Here is a 26,598-nt window from a genome sequence, read left to right as displayed (position 1 = left end):
TGGATTTGGGTACCTGTTATTTGAGGACCAACTCTGCTAATTGTGGAGAAGCTTATCACCAGACAATTGGCTATTAGGGGATGACCATCAAAAAATATCTACTAAGTCATAAATGGGTCAAGATCTGTGTCAATGGACAGGGTGTCAATACGTACAAAATCACAGTTCCTGGAAGTAATAAGAAGTAAGTTAATTTTTGACACCTCCTGTGTTATTGTGCCTAACAATCCATTCTTCCCTGTGAGCTAGAAATGTTTAAGATCAAAAAGTGTCCATGTCCACTGAGAGAGGCTGCTTGAAAGGAAGCAAGACAGAGCCCTTTCAAGAAGAAAATTGTCCTATCTTCTCACCAGTGTCAGAATGTAGAAGTGTTTACAAAATGCTCATTAAAAGAAAAAGGAATTGGGAGATAGCTACAAAATCTGGTGCACAAGTTTACACTAAAGAGATAAGAAAGGCTAGGCTCCCATAGGCGATCCTGCTGTCCAATTACTGCAACCTGGCTTTTTTTGGGGGCAGAGGAGGAACAGAAGGGAAAGAGACAGACAGAGTGAGGGAATGCTTCTGAAAGAGTTTCCAAACTTGGCAACTCCGGATGACATAAGTCAAGTCCTCTCCAGAGGATTCGGACCACTCACGCCACTGACACCTCAACTTCGCCGGGCTTGGGGGCTTGAGCAAAGCCATGGGCTCCCCAGTCCTACAGCTCTATGCAGTCCTCTGTCTGGGAGCCTCCTTGGGATCTGGCAACCCCATCATGAGCCTGGAGGACCCTCCCCTGGGAGATCTGCGCCTGTTGGATGAAGTTTTTTCAGAGCAAGATGGTGTTGACTTGACTTCTCTGCTACAGAGTGTGAAAAATGAATTTCTCAAGACATTGAACCTGTCTGAGATCCCCCTGCCTAGTCCAGCCAAGGTCGACCCACCCGAATACATGTTAGAGCTGTACAATAGATTTGCAACTGATCGCACTTCAATGCCATCTGCAAACATCATTAGAAGTTTCAAAAATGAAGGTAAGTTTGGGCTTTTGCCACCATAAATTCAACTACACTTTTAAAAAATGAAGATATATATATATATATATATATATATATGTACTCTATATAATATATGTGTATATTATTGACGTATCAATTCACACACATAGGGTTGTGATAGCAATTAGATCTTGGGTTTCACTGGTACAAGGAATTCTTGGGTGAGAAAACTCTCTCTTCCAATAGAGTTCTGTATTTTCTCTGCAATAGACAATCATAGAAGTTGCCAAGAGCTTGAAAGGTTGTGACTTGTACAGGATCACACAGCCAATACATGTCAGAAAAGGGACTCAAACCCACGTCTTCCTGACTCCAAGGATGGTTTTCTATCCATTAGGCCAATATGTGTGTGTGTGTGTGTGTGTGCTCATGTGTATATGTGCACATATGTACATTTATATTATATATAGATATCAATATGTATATATGTGTATACTGTATATAGATTTTTTAAAACCCATATGAAAAAATACTGTGAACTCTTGCTAGCACGGTATAGGCTTGCATATGCAATTATACTACATGCAGACATCAATAGGTATATATATGTGTGTATATGTATGTTTACTGCATATGTATAAAAACCATATAAAAACACCGTAAGCTCTTGCTGGCACTGTATATACTTACATATGAATTACATTATATATAGACATCAATATGTGTATATGTGTATATAAAGTATAAATTATATATATGTACACATATATGCACTGTGTATTTTTACATGGTGTATATATATGCACACTATTATATATATATACACATACACACACATACACTATGTATATACATATATATAAACACACACACATATATACCTATTGACGTCTATATACAATATAAATACGTATGGAAGTCTATACAATGCCGTCAAAGGCTTATGGGTTTTTTGTGTGGTTTTTATGTAGATCTTGGCAGGAATGTCCCAGTAGACTTTCTATCTTACACCATAGCACTACGCCTGAAGTGGGCTCATCTTCTTCTGATCAGATTACCATCTTCTGTTTGAATACCTTAAAACACAGACCGGTCGCATCCTGCCTGTCTCTCCCTCTAAGCTCGCACTGCTAGTGCGACTGCTAGTCAAACCTTCTTATTGGCTTCACTTTGTCAGTTTAGCATAAGAAGAAAATTCAGAAACTCAGACTAAAGGCAGGATGACATGACTGGCAATTTGCTAGGGAAATTTTGCTTTTATATTCAAGAAAAGTTGAAACAGTGTAGAAATGAGAGGGGCTACTGTATTAAATTTGCTAGTAAAGGGATAATGTATCTTCACACACTTCAGAAAGAATTCTCTTCCCCATGATTCAGCCAATCCTGAATGAGCTATCTCCCTCTCCAAATTTTTTGGTTAATAAATTATGTTATCTCCTTTCCCTCTGTTATAATCTACCTTATACGCCATTCATTTGTCCCCATGCAGTACCTCACCTAACAAACTGCTCAAAGCTCCGTAGAATCGTCCATCTAGAGCTGGAAGGGCCTTCAGAGTCCATCTAATCCAACCCCTTGATTTTACAAATGAGTAAACTGGGGCCTAAAGGGATTAAGTGACTCACCCAAGGTCAATAGGTAGTAAGTGTCATAACTGGTACAGAATCTACATGTTCTTATTCAAGTGCTGATTCTCTTTCCACTCTACCAGCATTCCTCCAAGAGACTGTGTTGGGGTTTTTTTGGTTTGTTTGTTGGTCCTCAGGACCAGGCACTTTGCCATGCACATAGTAGGCATTTGATAAATATTTGTGGAATGGAGTAGAACCAAAATTATTCACTGAATCACATGGCTTTAGAATCTTATTTACAGTTTTTAATTAAATACAGAACTTACTCCTGTTATTCCTTACAAATTTTAGTATCTAGCAGAGCTTTCTAGGTAATGGATAGGACACCAAAAGACAGGTTAACATAGCTTTGTCCAGACTGCTAGGTTCAGTAGCAATCTAATGCTTTGCAATAGCAATATACCATCATACATTGGGCTATACCTTGCTCAATTTGTACACATTTCTTCATAGATCATGAATTTAAGGCTGAAAAGGACCTTGGAGAACATGTCATTGTCCAACCCCCTCATTTTATAAATGAGAATCTGGAGGCTAAGAGAGACTTGCAGAAAGTCACGCAAGTAGAACGCAGCCGAGCAAAGATTGGAAACCAGATCCTTCTGATCCCAAATCCTATTCCTAGGTTCTTTTCACCTCTACCTCAAGGACTTTTTCTAATGTGCACAATATAATTTAGGGGTAACGCTATTCATTTTTAGGTCTGGGATTTCACTGGCATAGAGAACTTCCTGGTATGGAAACTCTCAAAACCAGTGTAGATCAGCAACTCCTTTATACATTAGAGACAGTGGTGTATGGTAGATGTATAACAACCAGCTTTCTGGGAAAAACAAAAACGTACATATCACACACTTCTACCTTTAACCTGCACCTTTAATACTTCTTCCAACACTTTCTTAAGTCTAGATAATCAACAAAGCAATAAATCAAGCGTAGACTGGTAGGGTTTGATGATTTTTAACAACAGGCCAGCAGATTTGAGCTAGGCTCCAGCATATTCCTGCCTACAGAGTTGCCTGGAAAACTAAGAGAATTGAGTGACTCACCCATCCATGATCATACAGCTAGAATGTATTATAAACAGGATTTGAACCCAATTCTTCCCCACTCCAAGGCTAGCCCTCTACCCACCATGCCTCATGATCTCTCAATGGTCCTTTCCAAAACTAAATCTATGACTCTGTGACCTATATTTATATGCCCATCAAACCAGTAATATGTGGCTCAAATGTGTTTATTGGTTAGACTCATATAAGTTTATTTTTTAAAGTTTTTTTTAAAGTTCCAGCATCTTTTATAAAACATCACACACACACACACACATACACACTGCATTGTATTTGCTACTTGGTTTTAAATTTTGCTAAAGCTTTAGGGAAAAAAAAGAATTCAGCATTCACTAATTTGTGAAAGAAGACAAATGACATTTATATCTGTAGACACCTTACGCAGGCAAGTTCAAACTCAGTGATAATCTCACTCCAGAACCTCTTCTCAAGTGCTGCCGCATACCTCTGGGCTTATCCCTAAGAGCTCCTGATCTGTTGAGAGCCTGGAGAGTGACATCGTTCATATCCACGCATGAAAAAGAGCCCGTTGGCCATCCACAGTTCTCAGTGTTAGCTCTAACATTCAAGCGAGAAGTTAGAAACAGCCTCGAAGTCAACTCTGAGAGAATAATTAAATAAATTGATATATTCATGGAATAGAATACCATAATTAAGAACAAGTGTGAGGGGTACAAAGGAATCTGGAAGGAATTTGTTGAAACAATACAAAGGGGAAAAAAGCAAAACCAGGAAAGTGGAGAACATTATTATGAGCATAAAAGAAGAAATGTGTACCAGAAAGAATAAACAAAGAACGCTAGTGGGATCTTAGATGATGTGTAGTGGAAATAGTTCTGAACTTGGAGTCAGAGGACATGGGTTTGAATCCCAGCTCTAGCCCTTGCAACCTATGTAACCTTGGATCAGTTACTTCATTTTTCTGGGCCTCAGTTTCCTTATCTGTAAAATAAGAGGATTAGACTAGATGATCTCTAAGGTCCTTTCTATTTGAAAATTATGAAACAAGACTGGGTTGCTATGACATTTTATGCATTTAAATTTGTTTATTTCGATGGAAATAGTTGCAAAATTAATTTAATTGGTCACATTGAGTGTTTTAAATTGCCTATAATAACACATATAAAAATGAATCTATTACAGATATAAGCCAGAATTTTGAGTTTGAAAATCCTGCAATTAGTTGTCCAATGATAACAAAAGCCTGAAAATTGAACTCAGCTTGTGCATCAAACTTTCAAAGTCTATCCCAAGTGATTAAGGATGATAAGGTCCAGAACTTAAAAGGACATGTAGGGCAGCTCCCTCATTTTTATGTATGAGGCAACTGAGCCCCCAAGGAGTGAAGTGACTTGGCCAGAGTCACACAGGTGTTGAGTTGATAGCTGAATGTAGGCATTTGGATGCTATCAGACCATAACCACAGGAAGTAGTGGGAGAAAGCTAAAGCACCAGCAGTAGGGAGGCAGTGTGGTGCAGTGGACAGACCACAGGACATACAGTGAGGAGACCTGGGTTTGAGTAGAAGTGCCTAAATTTACCAGCTGTGCAACCTTGGGCCCTATCACTTTCTAAATGGAACTTAGTTTTCTCACCTGTAAAACAGGGAAAACAACAGTTGAACTAAGTTACTATGTAATTATGAGTGGGTAAAAGAACTAATCTGAAGTCAGGAAGACCTGAGTTCAAATCCAGCTCAGATGTTGTTGTGGTGCTTTCATTCAATCATTTCAGTCTTGTCCGACTCTTTGCGACCCCATTTGGGGTTTTCTTGGCAAAGGCACTGGAGTGGTTTGCCATTTCCTTCTCTACCCCATTTTACAGACAAGGAACTGAGGCAAGAGGGTTAAGTAACTTGTCCAGGGTCACATAGCTAGTAAGTATCTGAGGCTGGATTTCAATCCATGGAAGATGAGTGTTCCTGATTCCAAGCCCAGGGCTCTATCCACTGAGCCACCTACCTGCCTCCCAATCCATTTTACAGATGAGGAAACAAGGCAAACATAGTTAAATGACTTGCCCAGGGTCACACAGCTAGTAAATGTCTACAGCCAGATTTGACTCAGGTCTCCCTGACTCCAGGCCAAGGCTCTATCCATTGTGCCATCTAGCTGTCTCTTGGCAAGTGACTTAACCTCTCAATGCTTCAATTTCTTCATCTGTAAAATGGGGATAATAATACCACCTACCTCAAGGGGCTGTCATGTGGATCAAATAAGAGCATATGTAAAGCATTTTTGTAAACCTTAAAGTGCTATATAAGTTCTATCTATTATTATTGTCATTATTACTGTTATCTTCCCTAGCCCTTGGGTCTCCTTAATACAAATGTTATCCTAAAGGAACTTAAAAAAATCTCCCTAGAAATTACATATATATTCATATATATCTGTGGTTACCCATAAAACCATTAGCTATCTACTCCATTTGCATACGTGCAGAACCTCAAACATTTTTAATCCAAAAAGAAAAGTTTCCTCATTGGTTTCGTTTCTTTTCTTTGGCCCTCACACGATCACTGTTCATGTTACTAAGGCAAGCAGGGAACTTCAGGGCAGGGCCATCTCTACTTCTCAGAATGTTCCAATGGAAAGAGCTCTGAGCTAGGATTCAGAAGACCTGAGTTCAAATCCCAGCTCTGCTACCCATTTGCATAATGACCTTAGCCAAGTAACTTCCCATCTCTGGGTCTGACTTCCTGCATATGTTCAGTGAGAAGGTTGGACAAGATTACCAGTTCTTAAGCTGTTCTTGCTCACAGCACAGTAGTATCTTTTACCATGCAGAATCATGGTGCACAATGGGGTCTGTTGAGTGGACATGTGATCACAAATATAAGCTCTTGGCAATTCCAAGGAGACTATGCATGTGATTACAGGTGAACGTTCCATACAATTCATAGTGTGCCTGAACGATATTGCCACAACGTATGAGAACCACTGGGCCAGGTAACCTCTAAATTACTTCCATCTCTAGATTCTATGACCCACCTATTCAGTACTGAAGCAAATATACACACCCACTGACAGGACATCTCATCAATCAATAGAAGCATTGAGGGTTATGACTTGGAATCAATCAGGATTTATTTGTTAAGTACCTAGTCATCAGAGCTCTCATCTCCATGGTTTTCCAAGGTTTACAAAATGCTTTTCTCACAACAACACTATGAGGTAGGGAGTTATAATTATTATTATTCTCATTTTATAGATAAGAAAACTTTGACTCAGAGAAGAAAAAAAAGTGGCCTACCCAGGGTCATGCCCCTAAATGGTATAAGATCCATAACTCAAATACAGATCTTCTGATTAAAAGGCCAATGCCTTACTGCCTAACTTTGTGTGAGATACAGCTCTATGCTGCAGTAGGAATTTAGTAACAAGTTCCTAGGGTACTGGGACTTGGAGTCAGTAACATCCGGGTTCAAATCTCACCTCAGACACATACTAGCTGATCCTGGACAGATCACTTCACCTCTCTCTGTGCCTCTGTGCCTTCTGTTAAATGAAAAGGTTTGATTTGATGAACTCTAAGGTTTATTTCCATTCTAAAGCTATGAGCCAAAGATTCCTAAAGTTATGGCATGATCTTTGCCCTTAATAAACTTGTACTCGAGGAGGGAGAAGGAAATCAATACATAGAAAGTCTTTAAATACTGCAAGGACTGTAATTTGGTCCACATGGGTATTCTCTCCACCAATGCAATTCACAGCTCCTCTCTTCAACAATTCAATTCCATTCAACAAATATGGGTATAGTATAAGCATGTGTATGGATATGGTATAGACATCAATTTAATATAACAACTCAGTAGATGGTCCTGGAGAGGTGCTGTGGACACCCAAATTCATCATCCTGTGATAGTCACCCTATGACCAATCTGGTACTGAGCTTCTCCAAAGTTAGCTAGGTATGAAAAGGTAACTAACAGTAATGGGAAATACATGACGTGACAAATAAATGGTAAGAAATAAAAAAAAGCAGATTCCTTACACGGGGAAGGGGCAGAGAAGATTCTATTGGGTGTCAGTGGGAGGTGAGGTTGGCCTTGAAGGTGGTTATCTATGTAAAAGGCAGAAATGAGAGGAGAGGAGAGGAGAGAGAGGGCATTTCAAGAGAGGGGAATGGTTTGAGCAAAAGTGCAGAGAATACAAAACAAAAACAAAAACAAGACGTGTTCAGGGAAAAAGTAGACATTCAAAGCAGGAATTTCATTAGGGAAGAGGGAGGATAAACTTGGGAAGGTATATTGTGGGGGCTTTTATCGCCAGGTTGCATTCGGACCATTCACTGCCCGGCGAGGAGCCACTGAAAGGTTTTGAATGAGGGGTACCCAGGGATGTTGCACAAGAGGAAGAATGCTAATTGGATTTAGTGCAAGAAGATCTAGGGGCAGCTAGGTGGTACAGTGGATAGAATATTGGGCTTGGAGTCAGGAAGACTCATCTTCCTGAGTTCAAATCTGGCCTCAGACACAGGCTGTGTGAGCCTGGACAAGTCACTTAATCCTGCTTGCCTCAGTTTCCTCATCTGCAAACAGAGCTGCAGAAAGAAATGGCAAACCACTCTAATATCTTTGCCAAGAAAACCCCAAATGGGGTCACAGAGAGTCAAACAAGACTGAACAACAACAACAAAACCAAAGGTTTAGTCTCAGCGCCAATACTTACTAGCTGTATAACCAAGTCAATTCACTTCCCTGAGCCTCAGTTTCACCATATGTAAAATGTGGGTATTTGTACTATCTACTTTACCTGGTTGTCATGAGGCAAGATCTTCATCAACCTTAAGGTGCTACATAATTGTGTTATTCCTATATAAATATAAATTCACACATTCATCAATATATTATGCTTTTAAAATGTTTTTAAAAATGAATATGATAACAGATTAAAGGCAGGTAGACCAAATATAAGGCTACAGAATAGTCTAGGTATGAGGTGACAAAAACTAGAAGGATACAAGCTCCTTGAAGACAGGAACTGTTTCATTCTTGTCTTTCTATGCCCAGTGCCTAACCCAGTGCTGGGCACAGAGAAGGCACTTAATAAATGCTTGTGGAAATGAATAGAATCATAGACTTAGAGCTCTTCAGAAGGGACGTTAGAAACCATCTGGCACAACACCTCATTTTACCATAAGGAGACTGAATCTTGAAGAGCTGAAGTGACTTGCCCAGGGTCACACACATGGTCATTCATAGAGGTAGGATCTGAATCTAGGCCATCTGGCTCCAAAGCCAGGGCTCTTTTCACTGTGCCGTGAGGGACTAAGATGCAGAAATAAGTCAGATGACATACCCATGATCACATAGATAGTGAATAGCAGGGACAGGACTAAATTAAACTGAAATGAATCAGATTGAATTGAATTAGGGTGGTAGCAATGGAAGTGGAAAGCAATAGATGGAGGCAAAAGTCATTGCAAAAAAAGCAAATAATCTAATAAAAGGAAATCAAAAGAAGTTATAAAAAAAAAAACTAGGGATATTTAGCTGATAGAAGACTTAGAGAGGACATAGCAACTGTCTCCAAGGGTTTTAATCGCTGAAAGAAGAATTAAACTGGTTCTGTTGGAGCCAAAAAGAAAGTAGAAGAAGGAGCAATGGGCGCAAAGCACAAGGAGGTAGATTTGGGCTTAATTCAAGGAAAGACTTTCAGCAGAGCTATTTATAAGTAGAACAAACTGCCTTGGGAAGCAATAAGGCTCCCTTCTCTGGAAGGGTGATACTTGTCAGTTATTTCATAGAAGGGTTCTCTATTTAGAAGTAAGTTAGATTAGAATCATTAAATTCTGTGATTTTTGCCTGAGTTAATTGTAAAAATATATCCTGTTGTTGAGTAGTTTCAGTTTGTCTGACTTTTTGTGACTCCATTTGCGGTTTTCTTGGCAAAAATACTGGAGTGGTTTGCCATTTCCTTCTCCAGCTCATTTTACAGATGAGGCAAATGAGGTAAACAGGGTGAAGTGCCTTGCCCAGGGTCACACAGCTAGTAAGTGTCTGAGGTCAAATTTGAATTCATGAAGGTAAGTCTTCCTAACTCCAGGTTCCACTCTATCCACTGTGCCACCTATGTTCTCAAAATACAGCAATGTCAAAATTCTTCCTTTTTTTATTTGATCTGAATGTCTGTCTTGGGCTAAGTATAAGTTAGTATAAAGCCCTCATGTGCTGACACTGAAAATAGTTAATTAAACTTCAAATTATCTCAAATTAAGATAAGAGGTGTAGACCAGTCCATAGATGAGTCAGGATATGTCGATACCATATCCATATACATAGATTCATAGATGAGTTAGTAAGACAGTTGAAGCAATTTTCAAAACTATAATTTAAGCAACTACTTGTGTGTGTGTGTGTGTGTGTGTGTGTGTGTGTGTGTGTGTGTGTGTAGTCTTTCTATACATCAGGAATTCTAAAGTAGGGACACAAAGACTTTAACAGACTTTAACTCACTATGTAAGTTATTTGGTATGAGGTCTGGGCTATAATACAGTAAAATGTTCACAGGATATATTGGTATTTAGGGTAAAAAGGATTTTCAGCTCCTCTCTAAAAGGTTAGAGTAGATAAGGTCCTTTCTGATCTAAAGGCCTAAAAGCAATTATCTTTGAGCATTCACCTAACCCAACCCCATAACTTTACAGAGACATTTATATCCAGACTTTAAGAATCTGTTTAATGGGTTGCCATTCTTTGTTCTGGTGAAATTAGCTATGTTGGCTCTCAGACCATAGACTCAGCCCTTTCAACTTGATAGGATCTGCCATGTATGCCCTCTGCTAGCATTGTCTTAGGGACTTGGAGGTCACCTGCACACCACACATGGTGGGCAACAGAGAAAGACTTTTAGTTTGAAAGATCTTCAGAGAAAGTTCAACTTCTATTAATAACCCATGTAAAGACACAGAACCATATAGTGCTAGAGTTGGAAGAGTTCACAACATAAGTTGAGGTCATAGCTTAGTTCTTGGGTTTGTAGTAGTAAGGGATGTTAGCAATCTTCTGGGTCCATTCCCTAATTTTATAGAGGAGAAATGTGAAGCCCAGCCAGGGGAAGTGATTGTCTAAGGTCACTCAGGGGTAAGTAGCAGAATTGGGACCATAACCCAGGTTTTCTAATTACCAGTCCAAAGCTCTTGCCACATTAAGGCCTCCAACTAAAGGAAAGATACACAAATACATTAGCATATACCGTTCATCCATATTCTTGAAATATGCCTTCCAGTGCCTATGCCCTGAGCCTCCACAGTGCCTTTAAATTTGCTTTTTTTATTCATATATTCATAAAATCATGGACTGTTAAAGTAGGGAGATAACTAGTGACCCCAAAGTCAAAGGACATGGGTTCAAATACTGACCCTACCAGTTACTAGGTGACCTTAGAGCAATTTCTTGCCTAGGCCTCAGTGTCCTCATTCCTAAAAAGATGGAGTTGGACCTCTAGGGACCCTGCCAATTCTAGATCTTCTGAACTAAGTGATTATTTCAACCTATGCTCCTGATAGTGTAGAAAACTTGAGTTGCTTAAGAGAACGAGGAAAATAAGTCTCTAGTTCTAATGAGGTTGATTGTCAATTGCAAAAGATTTTCCCATCTAATCTTGGGGTCACTTAGGCACAATATCTTGCACATAGTAAACAATAACTATCAGATTGCATTGAATATAACTTGACTCTATTACTTTCATTTTGGCCTACTAGGAAGAGTGGGGAAGTTTTCTCAGTTCAATAAACATTTATTTAAACACTTTCTATGTTACAGGACCTATAATAGACACTGGGGATGCAGACACCCCAAAAATGAAACAAACCCTACTCTCAAAAGCTTACATTTTATCAGGGGAGAAAACATGTGTACGTAAAAAATAGGAGGTAGGGCATTGGCAGGGAAAGGGTGAGGGAAGGATGAGATCAATAAAGGTTTCATATAGAAGGTAATTCTTGAGCTATGTCTTGAAGGAAGAAAGGGATTTAACAAGATAGGGATGAGGAGATTACATATTCTAGGCACAGAGAGCAACCAGCTCAAAAAAAAATCACAGAAATGGAGAACCAAATGGAAGACCAATCTGACTGTACCTTATAGCAGAAGAAGGTAAGAGATAGATCAATATATATATATATATATATATACATGCATATACATATACACACACATATATGTACACATACATATATATACATACATATATACACAAATCTGGAAAGATAGGTCAGAATAAGGTTATGAAGGGCATTAAAAAAAAAACCAAAATAAGGACTCTATGTTTTATCCTAGAAATAATAGGAAACCAATACAGTTAATTGAGTAAGGGATTGACATGGTCAGATCTGTGCTCAAACAAAATCTCTTTGGCAGCTATATGGAAGATCGATTAGAGTGGCAGGGAGACCAATTTGAAGGATATTGTAATAGTCTAGGCAAGAGGTGTTGAGAGTCTGAAATAAGTTTGGTGGTTGAGTGAGAAAGGAGAAGGAGTTGAATAGAAGAGATGTTATGAAGGTAGAAATAGCAAGATTAGGCAATTGATTGGATATGTGGATCAAGGGAGAGTGAGGAATAGAGGATGACACAGAATTTATGAACCCTGGCAAATGCCCTCAAAAAATAGGAAAGCTTCAAAGAGGTATGGGTTTGTGCGGAAAGATAGTGAGTTGAATTTGAGATGACTCTCGAAAATCCAGTTTGAAAGGTAGAAATGGCGGTTGGTGATGCCAAAGTCCAGAGGAGAGAGACAGAGACAGAGAGACAGAGACAGAGAGAAAGAGACAGAGAGAGACAGAGAGAGAAAGATAGAGAGAAAGAGAGAGAGATTAGGCATGGTTAAACTGGTAGGAGGAGAACCAGGAGAAAATAATATCACAAAAACCCAGAATGGAGAGAGTATCCAGGAGGAATGGGTAGTCAATATTTTCAAATAAAGCAGAAAAGTGAAGGACAATAAAAACTGTGAGGTGTCAACGGGGAGCAAGGGATGTTGGGAGTCCCCCTCCAGTGTCTTGGTATACTATAGCTAGTGCTGGAGGGGAAGATCAAGGATTCATGTGAGGAAAGCAAGGTCTCTAAGAGCAAGCAGATGGAAGGAATATGAGAGGAAGACATCCAGAATGAAGAGAATTATATTTATTATGGAATGGGAATTCCTGAGGGCTCAGTGGAAGACATGGGCAAAGTTGGAATGGGACATGAGTACGGCAGTGTTGAGGAAGATAAGGAGGGGAGAATAGGAAGTAGGTGTTAAGGATAGTTTACTCCTAAGTATGGGGTAATTGAGCACTATAGGGTTAGAAGGTTACAGGTGGTGGGAGTTTTCTGTCCATAGTGGTAAAGTAGTGGGTGGATGGGAGAGAAGTTGTATTCCTCACAGTCTCCACTGAGTGGTATTGTAGGGCAAAGGCCAGAGCTACTGGACCTTGGTTGTTGCCCGCCCCAGGGGACTGGGTGAGAGTGTAACAAGACAGGATTACAGGGGCAGAATAGAACTCCAGGAATGAAATGACTCCTGGGAATGTAATCCTTTAGCCCCTATTAGAGCTGTTTACTCTAAGCCAGAAAGTTAACATGGGCCATGATGCTCTGGCTTTATGGATTGAGAATTCAGTGCAAAATGAAAGCTCGTGGATGATAAAATGAAAGTATAGGAAGTGACTCCATGAGGATGGGATGAGTATAACAAAGGGAACATTCCTGAGCTATGAACATGGATCCCCATCGCCTACCAAATAAAGCAAAAACTCCTGACTCTTCCATTGAAGGCACTTCACAATCTGGCTCCAACTTATGTTTCCAGCCTTATCTTCTACCCCTCCTCTTCTGATGCTTCATGTTTCAGCCAAACTGGAGTACTCTCCACCTCCCATTTTCATGCTAATCTCCATGTCTTTGCTCTCAGTTTCTCTTGCCTGAAATGGACTCTCTGACCGTCTCCAACCCATATCTTCATTTGCTGAAGTCCCTCCCTCTTTTTAAGGTCCAGTTCAGGTGCCGGTTTCTCCATAGAGCTTCTCTGACATTAACTCTATGGACAGAAATATCTTACACCTCAGATTTCTCATAGGATTTTGCCTGGACCTATTCTTTGTGTTTATGTCACTCCCCTTTATATCATAATTATCTATGTGTCTGTTCTTTCCCCAGATCATTCAGCCATATCTTACCCTATGCCATCCCTACCACTCTTTAATTATAAGCTGGTACAGAGCAGGACCTGTGCCCTGTCTTTTTTTGTATTTTCTAAACTTAGTGTAGGGTCTTGTATACAAGAAGCCCTGAATAGGTATTTTTTGAAACATTTGTTGCATGTGGAGGGAACATATGGGGCAAGCATACACATCTATTCTATGAAGAACATTTTTTTCCTATTTATGGTCAATGATGCTGCTTTATTTTAAGGTAATAGCTTCCATCTAAAAGTTGGTTTTTGTCCTTTTCCAGATCTGCTTTCTCAACCAACCAACTTTAATGGACTCCAAAAATATCAACTCCTCTTCAATGTGTCCGTCCCTCACCATGAAGAAATCATCATGGCTGAACTAAGGCTCTACGCCTTGGCCCAGAGGAGCCACCTGCTATATGATGGCGTAGAACGAAAAGTGACCATTTTCGAAGTGCAAGAAAATGAAGGAGAGGAAAGAAAAATGCTGGTTTTGGTGTCAGGAGAGATCTATGGAACCAGGAGTGAGTGGGAGGCTTTTGATGTCACAGATGCCATCAGGCGTTGGCGAAGGTCAGGTTCCACTACCCACCGACTAGAGGTTCACATAGAGAGCGGAAATGAGGAGGCTGAGCTTTCAGAGAGAGGTCAGCTGGAGATAGACATCAGTGCCCACAACAATCATGTCCCTTTACTCATCGTGTTTTCTGATGACCAGAGCAGTGACAAAAAGGAGGAGAAAGAGGAGTTGAGTGAAATGATAGATCATGAGGACCTTCTGGAACTGGACGACCTAGAAACTGATAATTACCGTGATGGTCCTGGGGAGGAAGCTCTATTGCAGATGAGATCCAACATTATTTATGACTCCACTGCCCGAATCAGGAGAAATGCCAAAGGGAACTATTGCAAAAAGACTCCTCTCTACATTGACTTCAAGGAGATTGGCTGGGATTCCTGGATCATAGCTCCCCCAGGATATGAAGCATATGAGTGTCGGGGAGTTTGTTCTTACCCTCTGGCAGAGCACCTCACACCCACAAAGCATGCCATCATCCAAGCACTAGTCCACCTGAAGAATCCCCAGAAAGCTGCCAAGGCTTGCTGCGTGCCCACCAAACTGGATCCCATCTCTATCTTATACTTAGACAAAGGAGTTGTCACCTACAAGTTCAAATATGAAGGCATGGCTGTGTCAGAATGTGGCTGTAGATAGCCAATGAGAAAGAAAGGAGTGATGTGCGACAGTAGCATATTCAAGAACTGTAAATTTTGTACATTTTGAGTGCCTATTTAATAAGATTATTTAAGGAGAGGTGTACAGAAAACAGAAGGGGACTGCCTCAGAAAAATAGGTAGGTTGGTGGGTTGTAGAAAATGTATATTTTGCTATTCGGCCTGCTTCTTTCTGGGGGAATTTCCTTGTAATTTGCCATTTCCAGGCAACGTACCTGTAATTAAAAATGGCACATCTAAATGACAATTTCTACACATCCTTTATGCAATGTCTCACATAACATATGGCTCCCCAAGCAGAAAAATAAAGCCAATATGTACATATACATGCATATACATGTGTGTACATAAGCACTTATATGTATATGTAGATGCTACAATACTTCATGACTTCATCAATGTGTTCCCTCCATTGACAAATGTCTCAAATGCCTCCACACCTTAGGAGATGTTTTTATTAGTCGCTATGGTCAAGAAAACTCATTATTTGGTGGATAACCCTCTAGTATTGAGCCTCCAGTCACTTAGCTCACCTAGTTCATGGGCAGCAGAGTCCATCACTGGGTTCATACTCAAAGTCTTTCCAGTTTGGTAGGACTTGCCAGCATTTGTGTTCTGTAGCCTTCAAGGACCCAAAGTCACTTTCACACTGGGAGTAGATATCAAAGGATTATAGTGATCACTGTATGTGTATGCATATGGTATGTATATGGATATATACACACAAACACTTGTCAAAATAGCAAATTCATAGTGTATCAGAGATAAAAAGGACCTTAGAGATCTTCTGATTCAAATCAATCATTTTATAGATGAGAAAACTGAAGCCTAGAGAGGTTAAATGATTTGCCCAAGGACACACAGGTATAACATATATATATATATATATATGTAGATAGATAAATATATCTATATATACATATGCACATATGCCTCTAAAAAGTTTTTATATTTGAGTACCATTTATATTTCTATCTCAAGCTAATCAGGGACTGAAAAAAAACAATATAAAATTATATCACCCTTATGAAAAATGTATTTTATTATTTTCTCAAATAAAAACCTTTTCACCATTCTTTTGGCCTTCCCTCTTGCAGAAGGGCCTAGTGCCAGTGCTAAATATTTGTATTGGGAAGGTGGTGTTTGCTAGGGAAGTCACTTGACTTAGAGAGTTAACCTAGATCCCACAGGAGAACAGCAATGAACAAATGATGGGATAGGTTTGACAAGATGGCATTTAGTGAACATCAGGAAAAAGGAAAGAATATGTTTGGAGACCAAGACCCAGTCCCAGAGGCATAGACTCAATAGGAATTGTATTTTGTCTTTCCCGATCCCAGGAAAGCAGAGTCACTGGCTGGTGTCTGCTTGTCTGGGCATGTCATTGTGGTCTGGAGACACTCAGACGTAGGTGAAGCTATGAGGTGGCCACTAATGAGAGCAGACGTTAGGCTACATCATGGATTTGTGCTGGAGGGCCCCTACTCCAGTAAGGTGACCAACCAGTGAGGGCAGAATCTCTCTTAAAGGTGTGGAAAATTGGGATGATTGGGTGGCTAAACTCAGGATGTCTCTAAAAGTTTATATAAGTCTCTGATATAAGTTCATTTTGCTGTGATTTGTCTCTTCCTGGTAAACAATAAATGCAGAAAAGTATGATTAATTGAGGGTTCTAGTGAACTGTGATGCAGTTTATCCTTGTTTTTCTGTTAGTTTGGTGACTTCTCTAGAGAGAGAGAGAGGGAAAGAGCTATCCACATAAGTATTGAATGGAAACATCTGTGAAGTTCCTGCTACCCACCCCCACCGTGTGTAGTGGTGTCACATGCCATGTTTCCACCACTCTTCTGCAACAAATGGAGATGATAAGAAGGTGTGAGAGCTGAAAAACAATAGACCCTTCACTTTATTTATACTAAGGTGCAAATTTGTCAGATTCTTGGGAAAGTCTAACTGCCTGATGATCCCTTCTCTGGTCACCATCAACTCCTACTTCATTCATCCATGCATATGCTGTACATTTTTATGGTAAATTTATCTTCCCTGGAAGTGATAAAGGACTGTCTCTGAAAAGGCTAATTCTAACCATTCATGGGAATCCATATGAAAAAACTATCAACCATGGCTAAAATACCCATGTGAATTCTTCTCTTCTCCCCACTATTTATTGATATATTTATTGTTGTAATATACTGTAGAATACTAAATGGTTTGTTTTGTTTTGTTTGTAATTTGCACTTGGGGGGAAAAAACTTTGATGAAACACATCAGATACTAGGCCAAGCTTTTCAAACATTACCCTCCCCGGGTGGATGATGACTCATTTATAGCACGTTGTTGCCTAGAGTTTCATCTTTTCTCACTTTGGACTCTTATTATTTTTGGCAAACGTCACATAACACCATCTACTTTGCATGCTGTCAATCTCTTAAAATATTTGGTTTTTTGTAAATAGTGCAAATTGAACTCAAGTGGGAAGGTTATAAAAAAGAGTAACCAATAAATGTAGGTCATCCTATTGTCTCATGCCTATATGTTATCATACTGTCCTATCTGTAATGCAGTGTAACTGCTCATGTAACACACCTTGAGAAGGAGAGACAAACACTTTAAGGCTAGGAAGGGATCCTTTGGGAAAGGCTCATCACTGAGTTGGCTGAAGAATGATACATTTTTTCAGCCACAGTAATTCTTGAAGACCATCTACTGTGTCATAAATGGCTTGTAATCTGCATGGGTGGAGAGAATCAGTGAAATAGTAGATTACTGATGCTTGAAAGTAATGTATATGTGCATGTAGTATATAGTCTGTGCACTGACTAATGTTAATATTTAGGAGATTTGGTCCTCAATGCTTTCTTCCCCATCTTGCTGAACTGGCCAGTCAATTCAGTGAAGTTACTGAACAAAGCAGTTTGAATCAACCCAGGGCTTGACTGAATAGTCAAAATGACTCATCTAGTGATATCACACAGATATGTCCTCAACATGTTTGATTTGCTCTCAGGACAGACCTTATATATGTGCCCTGGGGAAAAGCTAACTGAAAACCTCAGTCCCAAGATATTGGGTAGGGCATAGGTATGGCATTTGAGTGAAATTCATCTTTGTCCTTTAAGACATCATATAATGTTCCTTACGGGATTCGTCACCTTCACTAGAAGCATTACTTATGGAAAATGCACTGAGAGTTGAAAAGTAGACTCTTAGGTCATCTGGTCCAATAGCCAATATGATGCAGGAATTCCCTCTACAGTATTCCTGACAGGTGGTCATCTAGCCTTTCCTGAAATACTCCCAGTTTTGGGGCACTCATACCTTCCCAAGGTAGTTTGCTCTCCTTTTGGATATCAGTTGTTAAGAAGGTCCTCTTTATACAGAGGCAAAATTTACTTCTCTGTAATTTTCACCATTATTCCAAATTCTACCTTCTAGAGTCAAATAGCACAAGCCTAATCCTATTTCCCATGACAATCCTCCAGAAAGCTGATGAAAAAGACCTATTTCTCCTTAAGGAGCTCTTTTATCAGGTTGTGAGCTCCTTGAGGGCAGGAACTATCTTTTAGTATTTCTAGAGCTCAGCAGAGTGCCTAGCACATAGTAGGTGCCTAATAAATGTTTATTGATTAATGACCATTAGTGATTAATTAATGATAGATTAATGACCATTGGCTGGTTAAAGATAAAAGATTAATTAATATACTACCTTTCCTACTTTTGTTAAGACTGTCAATATCATGACACGTAACAACTCATCAGTTCAATTTGGAGTCCTGTATTTCTACAAGCAATCACATTCTATGAAAAAGGAAATAATTCTGTGGTATAAACCCTGCTAGTTTACTTTTCTTACTCCAACCTAGAAAATTTCTCGTTAATGACTTAGTCAGAAGAAAGTAGCATAATGATATCATAGGCAATGAGAAAAAAAAAGTTTATCTTAGCTGAATACTAGAGTGTAAGCTCCATGAGAACAGACTGTCTTATATAGACTTTGTGTCTCCCTAAGTTGATAAATTGTGTTCTGCACATAGTAAATGCTTATTAAATATTTGTTGAATTTGTTATTTTGAAAATAATTTATTATATACATAAATATGAGATCTCTATGTACATAATCTGAAGCTAAAGATTATCAAACCATTCTGGTTTTGTTTATGGGCTGAACCTCTGAATTCATCAGTACGGTGAGCCTTCAACACAGAAACTCCCTCTACTTATGCAGAACAGCAACTGTCTATAAACTATAGCCTTTGGGAGTTACCTGGGGCACTAAGGCTCACTCGTGATCACATAACTAGCATGTGTCAGAAGTAGATTTGAACCTAGTTCTTCCTTATGCTAAGGAGGACTCTCTACCAGATTTATGCGGTTTTTTTAATTGTAAACATTTCTACTTCCCATGCACACCCAACTTTGTTAACCCCTAACCTATTTTCGGGGGAAGGAAGATCAGCATAAAGTAATGGTGCCCATTTGTTGAAACAGCCACAAACATATGCTTTGGAAAGAATCAATAATGTTATGGTTCTCATTCAGTATCTCATTCAGTGCCTTCATGCTCTTTTGTAAGAAATAATTTCCTTACACTAATTCCTTGCATGAAACCAAGCCAGAAACTAACATCTTACTATATTAATGAACCAAATGTGTGCATTCAGAAAAAAAAAATCACCTTGTAGAACAAATATCAAAGCAGAATATTTTGGGGAATATTGTTTGCTACTTAATTTAATGCCATTTCTAATTTTGTCCATTTGGTTTCCTCTCTTATCAACAGAATGTTACTGTGAAATTCAATGGCTAATTTCAGTTCAACCTGTTAGCAAAGCATAAATTAAAGAAACAGATAATGGCTAATCTTGAATGTTGAGACCACCCATGCGAGCAGCTACCATCCTTTCTTACCTGTTGCTTCACTTTCCCATTGTTGGTAGCTTTCTGTTGGTGATCTTATTCTTCAGTAAATTTGCTTTGTTTCTTTTCTACTGTAAGAGGCAATAGAAATCATCTTGTCTAACCCCATCATTGTACAGATGGGCAAATTGAGACCCAGGGAGAGGAACTGATTTATCCTAATTTTAATCAGGTAACAAGTGGCAAAGTCAGGAGTTGAACTCAGCTCTTCTTACTTTGAAATCAGTCCTCATTCTATAGCTTGGATAATATTGAATTCAGGGAAAACGTTAAGTATTGTTTTCACTGAAATTTGATAATTATGTTGAGGTATTTGTGAATGATCTTTGAAATAAAGCAAGAAAAGGAAGAAAAATGTAAGACTGCCCAATATTCTAAATGTATCATAAACATAATATGAGCACAACATTCATGATGCAAATTTGTTCATCTTTCTTATGGCGTGGGAAAACAATAAAACAAGGAATGGCTATTGAAATGTCTTTTGTGTCACTTGAGTCATATACAATAAATATAGTCATTTCTGCCCTTCTTAGTTCTCCTAGGTGCCAAATCAAGTGAAATAATGAATGTGAGCAAGCTATAGAGGAAAGGTTCTTAACCTGAGGTCCACGTACCTGGTTTAAAAATTTTTTTCATAAGTGTTTTAAAATAATTTGTTTCTTTTATAGTCTTCTGTATTCTGTTGTATGCGTTTAAAAACATTATTCAGAGAAGAGGTCCAAAGGCTTTGCCAGATAAAGGGGTTGATGACACAAAAATGACTAAGAACCCCTCCTCCAGAGTCCTAAAATACTATACATGTGGGGATGATTATTACTGTCATGACTTCCCTACTTCAAGTGCCCATGATTTCAAAGCTATGGTTCTTCTTTCTACAGAGGCAGATTGCAACCCCATTAGTCATTGGTAAGCCAGGCTTTTAGGAGTTTCTGGGGCTAAAAACCATTGTCAGATGCCAGATAGCCTGGGGCTCAGCCTCTCCATCTTGGTATTCCTAGGAGACGCACAAAGTGTGTTTCTGGGTTCCTTCTCTAAAGCTGTCTAACAGGTAGAACTTTCAGGAGCTTGAGTTAGAGAAACATTTTTTAATTGCTCCATTCATGATAATTATCACTTAGAAGCTTTGTAGTACATTTTTTGGGAGAAGCTCTTCTCTGTCAATAAGCTGAACTCCATTTCGTGATCAGGAAATAAGCGAATTTTACTTCATCATCTCCAGGAAATAAGCGAATTTTGCTTCATCATCTCCAATTTACAGTTGAGAGATCTGAGATTTAGTGAGTTTATGTGATTTTCCCAAGATTACACATCTATGGTAGAATTTGAACCCAGATCTTCCTGAACCACAAGTGCCATCTTCTAATTGCAGTAGCATGGTTCCTCTAAAATAATAGAATCTAGGGTTTAAAGTTGGAAGGGACCTTAGAGACCATCTATTCCAACCCCCTCATTTTACAAATAAGGAAATTGAGTCCCCAAAAGGAGAAGAGTAAATAGGAGAACTGAGATCGGAACCATGGCCTTCTAAGTCCACATCCAGGGATCTTTCCACCATGTTGTTCTGCCTTATCATATTCCGGGAACAATGTAATCCAACACTCTACTCTTCAGCATAAAGCAAGCTTTTCAGGCAATTAGCCTTCTGTTCTATGTGTTTAGAAAACATATCCTCAATCATTGGTAATTTAAACTTCCTCATACCCTAGTTCAGGGTTTGCTAAGTGAAAAATGCTAACAGGATGGGAACTGTGTTGATGCTAAGTTACTATATTAAGAAACATGACCAGAAAACAGAAACCAGCCCCCCTCCCCCCTGCAGATGTTGTGTTTACACTTGAGACCCATCTGTCTTAATTAACATAATATTTATATGAAACCAGCTTCTGTGACATCTTCTCCTACAACTACCACATGTTTTTATTGTTCAACTAAAAAGTGAAAAACAAAGCAAAGCCCCAAATGGAAGTGGAACAGTAAAGCGAAAGGATAACTTGCTAGGGTTAGGCTCAAACACTGAAATAGTCAGGGATCCAGCAGGCCTTACACACTCGGTACGGCTATTTTAAGGGAAAAACCTAAGGGTCAAGCCCATCGATTTTAAGGTAGATTTGAAGTCAGAGGAGCAGGATTCAGATCCAGGTTCCAGCATCTTTGTGAGTTCAGACAAGTCATTTAAACTCTCTGGGCCTCAGTTTCCTCATTTGTAAAATAAGGGGATTGGACTTGATGACCTTTAACATCCCTTCTAGTGTTTAGTACTATGAATATTATTGTTCAGTCATTTTTAGCCTTGTTTGACTCTTTGTGACCTCATTTGGGGTTTTCTTGGGCTTTCTTGGAGTGGTTTGCCATTTCCTTCTCTGGCTCATTTTCCAGATGAGAAAACTGAGGCAAATGGGGATAAGTGACTTGCCCAGGATCACACAACTAGTAGGTGTCTGAGGCCAGATTTGAATTCAGGTCTTCCTGACTCCCGGCCCACACTCTTCAGGACCGGCGCTCTATCTACTCTGGTTACCACCTAGCTGCCTACATTATGAATATTAATAATTCTCCATTTCTAAAATGCTTGAAGGTTGACAAAACACTGCCCTCATAAAACCCTCAGGGAGCTCTATAAGGAAATAAAACTCTGATTGATTCCTCCAGTATGTAATAAGCTTCCTCCTCAGACCTCTAGAAGTACTTAGCCCCTGTCTACTGCACTGAGTGTGTCATATTGTGTACTAGAGTTACTGTATAAGTGTTTTATTAGATTATTAGATGGAGAACTCCCTGAGGGCAGAAGCTGCACCATTCTCACCACCTTGGAGGTAGGCCCTGTCTATTAAAGATGCTTCATTACTTACTGTATATGTGTTTGTTTTCTCCCCAAGAACATGTAAACTCCTTGAGAACAGAGACTATTTCACTAATCCTTAATTAATAAATTCTTGATTGGCCATCAGTCGGGATGGTCTGTGTGGTTTAGTAAAGAGATTACATGATCCAAACGCATTTTTTTTTTTTGGTGAAGCAATTGGGGTTAAGTGACTTGCCCAGGGTCACACAGCTAGTAAGTGTTAAGTGTCTGAGGTTGGATTTGAACTCAGGTCCTCCTGACTCTAAGGCCAGAGCTCTATTCACTGTGCCACCTAGCTGCCCCGCAAACACATTTATTAAGCATCTACTATATACCAGAAACTGTACTAGGTGCTGGGGATACAAAGACAAAAATGAAATAAATAGCCTCAATTTTTTCAGTAAAATTAAGTCAGAAGGTCCTCTGTGGATAAGGACAAGAATGGGTGTGGGGAGAGAGTGGCTTGGGAAGGAAAGAAGGTAAGGAATTGCTTCTGAGGGGAATAAAATGAATCAATTAGGGAGGAGTAAAAGGACTGCCTTGATACAGTGAGGATCCAGTTGGAGTGAGATGGTATGGATTTGCAATGTACCCCATCAGCACAGTTAGGAGAATTCCTTCAGCTTCATGTAGTAGGAGCAGAGAACAGGTGATGGTTGGAGGAATCTAGGACTGAGATGTGGAAAGAGAAAAGTAATAGGATGAAAGAGTAAGGAATTCCAGGTCAGAGGACTGTATGGTGTTGGAATGGCTCACCATTTGGGTTGAGGTTAGAGAGAAAGGAAAGTGAAGTCAGAGCATGAATACTGAAAAAGAACTGAAGGATAGAAGGTTCGGAGGTATTGATGAGGGCAAAGAAGACATATATAAAAAATTAAGCACAGGGAGAGATGGAGATAGGAGGTCACGTCATGTAAGGGAATGTCACTAGATGTTACCATTATCCACACGGGTTACGCTTCTCTCATTAAGAAAGTGGGTAATGGTAAGATGTAGTATGTCATCATCCTTATGTATGACTGAGGTAGAGTGAAGGGGTAGGTCATGGGGCTTGAGGAGATTGAAGAAATGGAAAGTTAGGGAGTTTGGGGAGCATTTACATGCTGAGCAGACTTAAAAGTTAAAAAGTTTGAGGAGGACCTGAGTTCAAATCCAGCCTCAGACCAAACACATGACACTTACTAGCTATGTGACCGTGGGCAAGTCACTTAACCCCAATAGCCTAAAAAGAAAAAAAAAAGTAAAAAAGTTTACTGAGTAAAGAAAGCAAAGGGAGAGTCTGGAAGTGACAATAAGGAGCAAGGAGTATTCCAAATTTCCTTTCAGGACTATTAGGAGAGAAGATACAACCAAAGCCAGAGAGGAAAGCCAGGGATGCCATATTGTTAGGAGAGAGCCTGGTCTCAGTAAGGGCATTTGATGCAAAGAGTATGAGATAGAGGTCCAGAATTTTTTTTTGTTGTTGTTGTTATGGAATGGGAACTCCTGAGGGCACAGTGGAGGGGATGGGCAGGATTGGGTTGGGACATGTGGAGTATAGTGGATAGAGATAAGGATAATGAGAACATGAAGAGGAAACTGAGGACAGTTTTCTCCTAATGGTGGGTGATTAAATATTACAAAGATAGGGAGAGAAATAGTAGAATTCACAGGAATTCAAGTGGGTGTCAGATAGTCAAGGAAGTTGACAGTCTCCAAGGGGTGTTGCAGAGGGACCTGGGGCAAAAAGAGGACATTAATGTCTGGGTCTAAGCATTGGATTCCTGGGGTCTGCCAGGCATGGTTGCTCCTCCTCTTCTCTTCAGGGATGGCTAGTAGGAAGGGGATAACATCCCACAAATACAAACCTCAAAATATCTTTGAGAATTAAGCCAACTGTATTAAATGCAAAGCATCACAATAGACTGAAACACTACTCATAACTACTATTCATAAAACTGACCCATAAAAATTTAAGAATAACATTGTAATAGATACCACAATGCCAAATACTCAACTGTTTTCAAATTGTATCAAATGAAATTCAAAATATAGTAATTTTAATAGAAGAAATTAAAATCTTATGAACACAGGATAGGTATAGTTCATCACTGTCATCTTGTCTGTTATTGGAGTTGTCTTAGAGATTCTTTCACTGAACCGACAGAAAATGAGCTTGCACCTCAATTCTCTTATTCATTTATAAAAGGCAATTATTTTATTCACTAGGGCAATAGTCCACAACAGTGACTACTAGTCACAGGACTATTTCCATCTGAACTCCACTAAAAATATGAGGCGAACAAGATGAATGATGGTGGTGATGTGATGATGGTGATGACGGTGACGATGGTGATGATGGTAATGGTGATGGAGGCTCACCTCCATATTGCACTTTACAATGTGATTTCTCCATGATTACTCTAACAATATCCAAAGTGCAGATATTACCCACCCATTTTACAGATAAGGAAGCCAAAACTCAGAGGGGTCTATGTATGCATGATAAATGGCTACAGGCATAACAGCACTTTGTAGCAGGCAGGGGCCTATCAAACTTGGCTGAATGACATTTGTTTGGGAAGTTCCAAATGAGAAGCCAAGTGTGTCTGAGGTTAAGCAGAACACTGCATGAAGATGGTGCTAAAAAGCCATGTGTTGAGCTAAGTGAATATAGCTCTGTATAGAGCTAAGGTTGCAAAGCCAGAGCAGGACCTGACTAGGGGCAGCGGTCCCATGATCTCCGGGGCTTTGGGGTTTATGTTGGTTTTGCTGTGGCAACTATTTATCTCCCATACATACTTTGGATCAGTGGCTGACACTTTAGAAAGCGGTTTTCCTGACAGGCTGGACAAAGCCCCAATCCGATACTTCAACTTAAGGAACTAGACTAAAAGTAGGCTTAAATGTTGGAGCTCAAGACAAAAATTCCTGCAGGAAATTCATTCCACTTCTGTTCTCAGGATGGTACAAGTTATAAGTGAACTTCCCCAAACAAGAGATAGCTTCCTATAAAGGAAAGAGCACTGGCCTGGGGCAAGAGAGTCAGATTCTGCTTCATGCTACCTTGTGACTTGGCCCGAAAGTATTCTCTTCTTGCTGTAAAGCAAAAGGATTGGACTAGAGCAGAGGTTGTTAGCCTATAGTCCCTGAACTTCAGTTATATTGAAATAGCTATCATATAGCTATTTCAATATAATTGTTTTGGTTTCGTTTGTAATCCCATGTTAAAAAAAAAATTGCTTCTGAAAAGGGAGTCCAAAGGCTCCATCAGACCGTCAAAGGGGACATGCCACAAAAATGGTTAAGAACTCCTGGACTAGGCACCTTTTTTGCATTCAAAAATAACTCCCATTTCTAAATTGCTTTAAAGTTTATAATCAAGGAAGCAAGCATGTATTAATTGCCAGCTATGTTCCAGGCACTATGTTCAGCCCTGGAGATAAAAATATAAAGAATGACACCATTGGGGCAGCTAGGTGGCGCAGTGGATAGAGCACTGGCCCTGAAGTCAGGAGAACCTGAGTTCAAATACGAGCTTAGATATTTGGCACTTACTAGCTGTGTGACCCTGGGCAAGTCACGTAACCCCAATTGCAAAAAAAAAAAAAAAAAAAGAATGACACCATCCCTGCTCTCAAGAAGTTTACATTCTACTGGGGCTGTGGAGAGGGGGCACGACAATATCAATCAACTTTATTTTATTAAGTACTTGCCATGAACTATAGTCAGTACTGGGGAAGAGAAAGAAAGAAAGAAAGAAAGAAAGAAAGAAAGAAAGAA

General features: G+C 39.5%; 1 protein-coding gene across 3 annotated transcripts in view; it reads left to right on the top strand.

Moving 5' to 3' along the window:
- Positions 1-550: 550 nt before the first annotated feature.
- BMP10 (bone morphogenetic protein 10) overlaps positions 551-26,598 on the top strand; it is a 32,997-nt gene continuing 6,949 nt past the window's right edge. The window contains exons 1-3 of one of the 3 annotated variants that reach the window (XR_003569352.1): positions 551-1,016; positions 14,120-15,193; positions 19,855-20,522. Coding sequence is in view for 1 of the 3 variants with exons in the window: in XM_027865063.1 (XP_027720864.1) it covers positions 686-1,016; positions 14,120-15,054 (1,266 nt within the window). In the remaining 2 variants the exon portion in view is untranslated. Of the gene's footprint in view, positions 1,017-14,119; positions 15,903-19,854; positions 20,523-26,598 lie in introns of those variants that run through there. The other 2 variants (XR_003569351.1, XM_027865063.1) reach the window with 2 other exon arrangements.

The sequence above is a fragment of the Vombatus ursinus genome, unplaced genomic scaffold (assembly GCF_900497805.2).
Source record: "Vombatus ursinus unplaced genomic scaffold, bare-nosed wombat genome assembly UNPS02014778.1, whole genome shotgun sequence".
Lineage (NCBI taxonomy): Eukaryota > Metazoa > Chordata > Mammalia > Diprotodontia > Vombatidae > Vombatus > Vombatus ursinus.
Note: the sequence above shows the minus strand (reverse complement) of the source record. Positions and strands in the feature narration are given on the sequence as shown.